This window comes from Euprymna scolopes, chromosome 25 (assembly GCF_053919585.1).
Source record: "Euprymna scolopes isolate OS-2025 chromosome 25, ASM5391958v1, whole genome shotgun sequence".
Lineage (NCBI taxonomy): Eukaryota > Metazoa > Mollusca > Cephalopoda > Sepiida > Sepiolidae > Euprymna > Euprymna scolopes.
The window spans coordinates 92353934-92365133 of record NC_136506.1 but is presented as its reverse complement, the minus strand read 5'-3'; the positions used below and the strand labels follow the sequence as shown (position 1 = coordinate 92365133).

The following is an 11200-nucleotide window of genomic DNA, read 5'->3' as shown; positions in this document are numbered from 1 at the left end:
ATACCCACACGGACACATACACACACACAGGTGTTTGTGACCGGACAAATTGATAACATCAGAAACTATGGAATCAGCTACGTTGACGATATGACATCAACTAAATAAATGATAAAGTCGATCCAAGCGAAATGATTATTTTTATTGAAAACTCAAGACAATGAAATATATTATACAATCTTTGCAAACATTATTGGCTACATATATGCATACATTTTACGGCTGTAATTTTTTTTTTTTTTCGATATCCAACATAATTGGGCCTCTAGTTTCAACTGACTAGTTGAGACTAGAAGCCTCTAATAAGACTGAATTTCAAAAAAAAAAAATCTACGTCCATAACATGCCTATTCACCACATAAGACTAGCGGCTTCTTGTTCATGTGTCGTCACTGCCGTGGCACGTAGCTCTTACTCGTATTCTAATTGGAAAATTCTCCTCTACTTAATATTGAACCTTACGTGGAAATTTACCCTACTACACATGCTCTTATTTAAATATCGTTACAGCTTTTCGAAAATTTCGACTCATGAACCAACCCTGTGACAGGACGTTAGTCTGTCAACGATTATATGTTCCAGCAAGGATGGTACTCATCTATACACCTGTATGTAGTGTTTAACTTCCAACACCTACCATTCTCTAATAATCACCCAAGTGCTAACAAAACTCAATGACGATTAATTAATTTAATAAAAACCGGTGTGTCAACGTGATTGAGCTGTAAACAATTGGGGAACGTATGAACCTACATTTTTTTGTTTTGTTTTTGCTCTTGTTTTTTTGTTTTGTTTTTGTTTTTTTTGTTTTTTTTTGGCTTTTTTTTCGGGGGGGGGGCTTTTTTTTTCTTTTTTTTTTTTTTTTTTTTTTGTCTCCCAGCAAAATAGCAACTTATGTTTCAGGACGATTTTTAAAATATTTTTTCTTTCAGCGTTAAATAATAATTTTTTTAAAAAATGGTTTATGCAAACGTATTGACTTTCTGTTTTTTTTTTTGTTTTTTTTTTTTACACCATATAGTCACCGCTCATCAAGATCCCGGAAGCCAATGTCAAAGGTTAAAGTGTATCATAATAGAAAATTTTATAAGTTAGTTTATTTTATAAGTCGGTTCTTAAAGAACCTGTTCACGTTGGACTTAAAAACGACCATGTTATAGTCAGCCGGGAAACAGTTCCGTTGTATTGTAGTCCTCGCTAGGTGGGGCATTTCTCTTTTCCTGTACTTTCTCCACTTTTCCTGTACTTTCTCCACTTTTCCTGCACTTTCTCCACTTTTCCTGCACTTTCTCCACTTTTCCTGTACTTTCTCCACTTTTCCTATACTTTCTCCCCTTTTCCTGCACTTTCTCCACTTTTCCTGTACTGTCTCCACTTTTCCTGTACTTTCTCCACTTTTCCTGCACTTTCTCCACTTTTCCTGTACTTTCTCCACTTTTCCTGCACTTTCTCCACTTTTCCTGTACTTTCTCCACTTTTCCTGCACTTTCTCCACTTTTCCTGCACTTTCTCCACTTTTCCTGTACTTTCTCCCCTTTTCCTGCACTTTCTCCACTTTTCCTGTACTTTCTCCACTTTTCCTATACTTTCTCCACTTTTCCTGCACTTTCTCCACTTTTCCTGTACTTTCTCCACTTTTCCTGCACTTTCTCCACTTTTCCTGTACTTTCTCCACTTTTCCTGTACTTTCTCCACTTTTCCTGCACTTTCTCCACTTTTCCTGTACTTTCTCCACTGTTCCTGTACTTTCTCCACTTTTCCTGCACTTTCTCCACTTTTCCTGTACTTTCTCCACTTTTCCTGCACTTTCTCCACTTTTCCTGTACTTTCTCCACTTTTCCTGTACTTTCTCCACTGTTCCTGCACTTTCTCCACTTTTCCTGTACTTTCTCCACTTTTCCTGTACTTTCTCCATCGCACACTGACTCGGTCATTTGCATATGTGTTATGAGGCTGCTGCTACCAACGCTAGTGACTCTGTTGACTAAAGAGGACAAAAGGGAAATTATTTGCAGCAACATTAGTTTTTGTTATAAAGGTTTCATAGAGGAGATCCTAAGATTAAAGCTCCCTTGGGTACTCACCATAAAACTAAAAAACGATGAAATAGAGAAAGACTACCAATGTCTCTTTTGTGAGAAAAGTAGTTCATAAAATTCACTATGTCCGTCTGTCTCCATATTTTCAAACTCTATCTCTTCCGAAGCAAAAAGTCACACAGCTGCGCTAAGAGCCTAAAATGACTGGATTTTTATGAACCGTTCTTTTATGGGTCTTTAGCCGGTTAAAATCGTTTTTAAGGGGTCAAAAATGGGTCAAAATTGAAAAGAAATCGTTATATATTTTGTACATTCATCTTAATTTATTTTTAAGCAGTTCAGATGCGTGTCACTTTAGTACAGTGGTAACGTCACCAGCTTTGAATGTTACAGTTTTTATTTCCGTTTCGATTCTTACTGATGGCATCCAAATACTTTTTTTTAATCACGACTCCATAATAATATATACGAAATCTGGACAAATTAAAATATCATATTTAAGCGTATTTTACGACCGGACAAAGCCACCTCACAACCCCCACCTAGTAGGCTGTAAAGAAGTAAAGAAATAATATTCCACTATATATATATATATATATATATATATATATATATATATATATATATATATATATATACTAGAGGCCGCCCGGCATTGCCCGGTCGTAAATTACGCTTAAATATCATATTTTGATTAATGCAGATTTCGTATTTATTATTATACTAGCGGGGGTACCCGGCGTTGCCCGGGTGTTTGGAGGTGTAAAAGAAAAATTAAAGTTATGGTAGGTAGGTAGACTCGAACCCGAACCCTTGAGGACTTACTGCCACACTACGATGGCAGAGAACTGAAAATATGTGCAATAAAATCATTAAAAAGCGATGTGACAGGGGCCTCTAATGAGGTCAAACATCACGCCACAGGGAATGAAACGCACTTAACGTTTATAAACGCCCAGGATCGGCGATGAAATTCCGCACTTAATTTTAACTGTGGGATAGTTCTTTTGTGTTTGTTTTTTACCCAACTTTGTCTGGTTTTGTTTCCCCAACGTGTTGGAGAAAACCAGCTCCCCTTTAATAGGGGGTGTCCAAATGAAAGCAATTGTCTAATATAAGGAGTTTGCATCCAGATTAATCAAACGTCTGAAGCCCGGGAACCGCTAGTTAGCTTCAGATCAGTTTCGCTTTTATACAAAATAAAATGCCGAACCAACACGTCAGAAGCCGAAATAGCAATAAATTTGAAAAAGTCGAAGTAAATAAATCTAGATGCGACGTGCGTTCTCAAATTATAGATATTACGATCTAGAGGGTATATAAGAAGTTCCACAAAATAGTAACCCCTCCCCCTCGAGAATCCGCCCCTCAAAAAACGCCTTTCTTGGACATACAAAAACTCGCGCGCCTGTTTTGCCTTTTCCATATATAGATTATATTGGACCCAATGTTATATAATCGTGCACCAAAACGTATGTGTATGTTGTATAATCGTCTAAATGTTGATATGCGCACTTGAGTCGAAGGGTCCATCCTGATGTGTATACGTGTCACTAAATGTGTACTGTTGGTGATTCTTCACTGTTTGAACCCTAGCTTATGTTGTTGCTGTCTATTTATGGAGAAATTCATATCTAATTGTTCATATACGTGTGTGTGTGTGTGTGTGTGTGTGTGTGTGTGTGTGTGTGTGTGTGTGTGTGTGATACATGTTTTTTAACATACCTTAACTTCATGCGTCGTTGTTCTATTCCACCTGGAAGTCATCTTGTTCTTTGAGGGGAGGCTGGAACCTGTTTGGACGACACACATTGACTCCAAGGCGATGATTGGTTTTATATTGAATATCTTTGCCTGCGTGGTTTACTTCTAGGTCTCTATTTTCACACACGTCAGCTCCCACCCAACCCAGTAAAGGGGGGACGACCCGTTAAACCGTCCGCTCTTCTTTACGTCCAAATTCCAACTCTCTGATCTACAGCTAACCTGATCACGTGACTCACACGCAGATCCGATCAGCTGACCAGCCCTCCCAGTAAACTTGTCTACAATATGATTTAGCATATTTTGACAGATCTTATAAATATTCTTCATATTCATCTCACGTCCATCTCTCCAGTTAGATAGAAATTCTTCGTTTCTTTTTCTCTCTTAATTTCCCCTCTCTGTCCTGCTCTAAGTAAATCTGTCGACCTAGTCCACAAATTCCAAAATTTCATCATGACAAGTTTCAAGAAAAAATACACGATTAAACCCGGTTCTCCAACTTCCAACGTAGACCCCTACTACCATGTCTCCTTCTCCAACATCAGGGGTCTTCGTTCTAACCTTCCAGAGGTTGAAACCCAATTACAGGAGACTAAACCAGACCTTTTATTTCTAAGTGAAACTGGCATTGGACAGGCTATTTCCCTAGATGAGTTTACAATTTCAGGATACTCTAACTTAACTTCTAAATCTGACCCCCAAGATCGCCATGGGCATGGAATATGTGCCTATATTAAAGATAGCTTTCCATGTGGGAGGGACATCTCCAGGGAAGATCCTAACTTACCCTATATGTGCTTCCGGGTTGCTTTAGCTCACACTACTGCATTTATATTTACTCTCTATCGCCCCCACAACAGCGGAGTTACTATCTTTCAAAGCATATCTGAGAAAATTGACCAAGTCCTTTCTACTTATCCTTCAGCTAACATTCACGTATGTGGAGACTTCAATGTTCACAACGTCGAATGGTTGACCCACTCAAACAAGACCGATGATGAGGGGAGGTTCTGTCATGATTTCTCCATTGCCTATGACCTCACTCAGATTGTTCAGGAACCTACCCGTGTGCCCGATAATGACGGCCAGTATGCGAGCCTACTAGACCTTTTTCTCACAACTTGCCCAGAACTATGTTCAGTTTCTGTTCTGTCGCCTCTTGGATCTTCCGACCACTCTGTTGTATCAATTAAGATAAAAATGAAATGTAATAAGTCCCCAGACGTACCTCTTCATCGTACAGTATATCGATACACTAAGGCTGACTGGGATAGCTTCCGTACATTTATATCTGATCTACCTCTGCATTCCATGTTTAAAAAGGATGTGTCCTCTATAGTATTAGACCTAACTGAATGGTTAATTGTAGGTATTGACCATTTCATACCCTCTAAAAAGTTTCAGCAAAAACCTAACAGCCAGCCATGGTTCTCTCCAGAATGTGCTGCTGCCATTGTGCACAGAAATCACTTTTTCCACTGCTTCAAACGTAATAGATGTATGGAAACTAAAGCCGTTTTCAGTACTGCCAGCAACCATTGTAAGAAAGTAATAAGGAACGCAAGAGTGTTTTATGCTCAATCTGTTAAGTCCAAAGTAGCTGAGCAGCGGCTTGGTTCCCACCAGTTTTGGCAAATAGCAAACAGAATCCTGAACAGAAGCGTGTGCTTCATCCCAACTATTATCAATGGACCTGAGGTAATCTCGTCAGCATCAGACAAAGTCAAACTCTTTGTCAAGAACTTTGCAGCTAATTCTACCCTTTGCGACCAAGACCGCCAACCCCCAATATTTCCTCCTGTATCAGAAAACACGCTATGTGATATACGTATACCTGTACGTGATGTTGCGAAGCTAATCAAAAACCTTGATTCGAGTAAAGCAACTGGCCCTGATGGTATTCCAATTATAGTACTCAAAAAACTTCAACCTGAATTAGCGCCCATACTTACAAAACTGTTTAAACGTTGTCTTAAGGAGAATAGTTTCCCATCTCCCTGGAAAATCTCATCAGTATGCCCTGTATTTAAGAATTCAGGTGATCGCTCATCCCCCTCTCAGTACAGGCCAATAAGTCTCCTGTGCGTCATGAGTAAGTTGCTAGAATCTGTGTTAAATACAGAAGTAATCAAACATCTCAACAAAAATAACCTTCTTAGTGACACTCAATATGGTTTCCGTTCTGCTAGATCTACAGCAGATGTCCTTACAGTTATATCGCATAGGATTAGCAAATCTCTCGACGGTGGCAATCTTTCTAGGGCAATTGCTCTTGACATATCTAAAGCCTTTGATAGGGTATGGCATAAAGGTTTACTTCATAAGATCGCTAGCTATGGTATAGCTGGAAAAGTCTTCTCAATTATTAAATCATTTCTTTCTGATAGGTTCATAAGAGTAGTAGTTGAAGGGCAAAAATCAGAAGCTCACAGTATTAATGCCGGTGTCCCTCAGGGATCCATCCTGGGCCCAACTCTTTTCCTGATCTACATTAATGATCTTCCAAATCACATCCTTACATCATTTGTAGACATTTATGCTGACGACACTACCATTTATGGTACCACATCTAAGACAGTAAACGACCAAGTTCTCTCCAATTCTCTCTCCTCTGATCTTGAGCACGTAGTACAATGGGGAAAGAAGTGGCTGGTTACTTTTAATGCATCAAAAACCAAGCTTCTCTCTTTACATCATCAACATTCTAATCCACATTTGTCATCAATTGAAATGAATGGCTCTCGTCTTCAGGAGGCCTCAAGTTTTGACAAGCTTCTGGGCTTGACCATTACTCCTGATCTTAAATAGAACACGTATATCAAATCTGTTGCCAAGGCCGCTGGAAAAATGGTGGGATCTTTCTATCGATCCAGTAGATATCTCACTGCTGATGCTATTCTCTACCTATATAAGAGCCAGGTACGTCCAAGGATGGAATACTGTTGCCACATCTGGGCAGGAGCTGCTAGAAAGGACTTGTCTTGCCTTGATAGAGTTCAAAATAGACTTCGTAGCCTCGTAGGAGATGTCCTTTTCTCCTCCTTGCAACCTCTATCTCACAGAAGAGATGTTGCGAGTTTGTCTCTGATGTATCGTTATTTTCATGGAAAGTGTTCAACTGAGCTTCAATCTATGGTCCCCCCTCGCCAAACTTTCACAAGAAACACTCGTCTAGCTGTAAACACTATCAATAATTTCCCCCACTCTTTATCTGTGCCTAAACCTAAACGTAGATTCCATGAACAAAGCTTCTTTCTTAGAACTGCACGCCTGTGGAATTGTCTTCCGTTTTCCTGCTTTCCGGCTGACTACAATATGGTTGTGTTCAAGTCTAAAGTAAATAAGTTCTTGATGAGCCGTTCCATATAAGTTATTAAATTTACCAAATTTTCATTACTAATGATTACTATATTGACCAATTTCTACTGTACACTCTTTAACCCTTATCCTTGAGTGGCCTCTGGGCCTTGATAATGTGGTGATGCCTATGTAAAAAAAAAAAAAAAAAAAAAAAGAAGATAGATAGATAGATAGATAGACCGAGATGGAGAGATACAGAAATAGATAACTAAATAGATAGATCGACACATTCTTGTGTTCGACCTATTAGATAACACCAATATAAAAAGTTCATTAAAAAAATGACTCGTGCGCCACCACCGAGAATCGAAACCAAAACGTTTAGCTTACATTTACTTTTTCATTTGACGTTAATGCCTTAGCTATGAAGACATGTTTGCTGAAAGGCTAAAAATTAAAACATGAACTAATAGCTATTACGTTACGAATGTATATTCGTAATGCCGTCGTTCGACTTTCACCTGGCAAATTTCATTTTTTTTTTCATACTTTTGCACAGATTTTCCCTGGCTAAAAACCAAATATAAAGTTTTGTATGGGTTCGAATACCATATATATTAAGTCTCATGTCTGTAGACCAAAAGCTGACAGGAGTTTGGTAGGCAAAATTTTTTAAACACACACACACACACACACACACACACACACACATATACATATGTATATATTTATATATATATATATATATATATATATATACGCATACGTAAAATATATATAGAAAGAGGTTTGCGTTTACTATAACCTTTTGCACAAATATTACGCAAGTATAAATCATGTAGAATATCTGCATGAATATAATTACACGTAATAGTTAACTAAAGATGATCATCCCATAAGAAAACCGGAAAAGCTAATAGGGAATTAATTAAAATGAATGTTTAAAAAAATATGCAAATTAGCTCTATCTTTTGCAGATGAATGCAATTCCACGACCCATATATGATAAAGTTGTATTTTCTTTTTAAATAGCAAAAAGAATTTTTAATATGAATATCAATACACAAAAACAACCAAAATTTATAGGAGTACATATATATATATATATATATATATATATATATATATATATATATTGCGATACACACACACATATATATATAGATCACTTTCACTACATTGATGAAGACTGAAGGATCGGTCGAAAATTATGTACTTGTAAAAAGGTTTTTTTAATTGTTTTTTTCATATTATTTTGTATTCCTGCACATCAGCAATTGAAAACGAATAAAGAAAAGTTATAAACTTTTATACTTTTCGTATTCTTTTTTATACATTTTCATTTATATATATATATATATATATATATATATATATGTATATATATATATATATGCATATATATATATATGTATATATTTGTATATTCAATAACCCTTATCCCCGAGTGACTCCTGGGCCTTGATAAGTGGTGACCCCATGTAAAAAAAAAAAAATATATATATATATATATATATATATATATATATATATGTATATATACACATATATACATATATACATATATATACACACACACACACACACATATATATATATATATATATATATATATATATATATATATATATATATATATATATATATATATATATATATACCGTAATATTATTTCAGATCATTGTTCACGCGTTTGCAAAAATCATTGTGCTTACATTAAAAGTTTCAGATTTTTTAATACAATTTTCTTTCTTTTTTTAGTGGGTGGGGACACCTGCTTTTCGTTTTCGATTCCGATATTTCGTAATTTCATGCAGGTGAAAAATGTTCAGATAAAAGTCCAATTCAACAAATAAATCAACTGATTTTAAGATAAACCCCGCGAAAATTTCAATCGAGGATTCCATTCAAAACATTTATTGGTCTACGTTTGAGTAGAGAGTGGATTCGATGGCGGATCTCAACGAATTGTGTCCTTCCTTGTCGCAGAGTTCTTGGATCTTCTCTAGTTTGGCAAAGAATAACGACGACGAGTTGTTGCTGCAATCTTTGGCCGCCGTCATTTTCTTGTTTTCAGCTTGCAAATGCTTAATACGTCCTTGCATGTCGCTGTTCTCCAGTTTCAATACATCAATGCGACGTTCGAGCTCTGCGATTCGGTGTTTGTCCCGGAGAAAGCTGCGATCTGTCTGCAAGGAAATGCTTGGCGGATTAGAGTCGGGCAGTTTCTCGCGGCGATTATATCTGCCGGTGGAATCCAGCGATAACTGTTGCGCCCCGTTGCGATGTATAAAGCCTCCGCTAAATAAGTTGTGCGGGCGGTTCTCTTTGTAGTTTCTCAGTTCCAGTGGATCGTACACTTGCCCCGAATAATTGGCGAAAAAGAAACCCATGAACCATTGGGCGAAATAATAGTTTGCCTGGAAATTTCCCCTCATGATCGCTTCCATCGGAAATTCTTTCTCGACTTCAACTTGGACGAATGCCGATTGGAGTTGCTTAAAGTTGTTATGGATCGAAATATTACTTAGATCAGGACCAAACTTTACCGCTTGCAAAGATATCGTATCCGGAAACAGAACTTTCATGCCAATGCAGAAGTCGGCTCCAGTACTCAGTTCTTCGATTTCTTCGATATAAGGATTCAGATACTGGTGAATGAATTCCAATAAATTTTTCTTACTAATTGCTATTACGTTAGGGAAGACGGTAATGGCTTTTGAAGGCATTTTTTTTTTTATTGTCACATATACTTATATATACTTATTGATAAACCTCACATATATGTATAAATATATGTATGAATGTTTTAGTAATATTTGCTTCCTGCAATGTCCTGTTGTTGTTGTTGTTGTTGTTGTTGTTGTTGTTGTTGTTGTTGTTGTTGTTGTTTTTGTTTTTTGTTTTTTTTTTTCTTGCTTAACTATCCGGTTCTATAAGGCTGACTGGAACATTTACTCACAGACTATCAATTCTACGTCTTCATCCATTGCATTGACTACTGTGTGCGTCGCTATTTACATTTCTCTAATATAAACGTCATCAATATCTATGACGTAATGGTTTGGAGTAATTTAAACCATTTTAGCAGCTTCGCCGAGACGGAGGTTATGTTTTCGTTCGCGATTTCGGGGGGAGAGAGGGGGATCGATCAAGACGAAGCATGAAGCCATTTCGCGTAAGGAGTCAATAAAAACATAAAATAATAAAACTACTACTACTTCAAGGTTAAAAAAGCAACAACAAAAAACTAGCACATGATAAACCTTAGATGGACAGATTTCAACCCAAAAAACAACAATTCTTCCCCTTTTGTACAAAAACCTCGCTCATGGAATGAGGGAACTAATGGAGAAAATCTAGCTTCAACATTGCTTGACCAATCGTCACCAAACTTGGGGAATGGTCGGAGATATATACGAAATATCTACTGTATACTAGAAGAGAAAAAAAATAATAAAAACATTTTTAAAACTTGATCGTTTTGCGTCATTAACCCAACACGTTTAAAGGTATTATTTACTTCTATTTCCATCGCAGAAAGATGTAACACAAGGTCAGGAAGATACGGGAGAATCAAGGCAGCGTTAATAAAAGAGGAGCACTCTGGCCAATTAAAAATTGCCTGGGCAGCCTCGCTGGCATTTCCCGTAGAGGGTACATCAGACAGTAAACAATTAACTTGCTCCAACCGAAAGATGGAGAGCACCTTCTAGAACTGCACAAAACCAAAGCCAGCTATTCCCACCCAATAGGGGAAAGACATTTAATAATTGCCTAGACTCCGTTGGGTTTACGTGCTGAAGTAAAACCTCGGCTGTTTATGCGTAAACATGCACTAGTTAGTTGGATGTTTATTTTGTTGCATAGCTAAATATGCATTTTAATTACGAACTTGTAGTTTCCTTACTTTTGGTTTTTTAGGCGGGAGAAAGAGAGAGATGCGGAAGCGAAAGTGATAGAAACGTATAAAATAAGACCAGGAGATAGCGTCAAGCAAAATAGTAAGAAAAAGAGATACGGAAGCGAAAGCGATATAAACAGTATAAAATAAGACCAGGAGAGAGCGTCAAGCGAAATAGTGAGAGAGAGAG

The 11200-nt window shown here is 37.2% G+C and overlaps 2 protein-coding genes across 2 annotated transcripts in view; one reads left to right on the top strand and one right to left on the bottom strand.

The window, feature by feature from the left end:
- LOC145247510 (melanocortin receptor 5-like) overlaps nucleotides 1–11200 on the top strand; it is a 127909-nt gene that overhangs the window by 80885 nt on the left and 35824 nt on the right. The window lies entirely within an intron of this gene.
- On the bottom strand, nucleotides 9023–9835 carry LOC145247235 (microtubule-associated protein RP/EB family member 2-like). The gene has a single exon (XM_080108859.1). It carries the CDS (start codon nucleotides 9833–9835, stop codon nucleotides 9023–9025), a length of 813 nt encoding a protein of 270 aa, XP_079964985.1.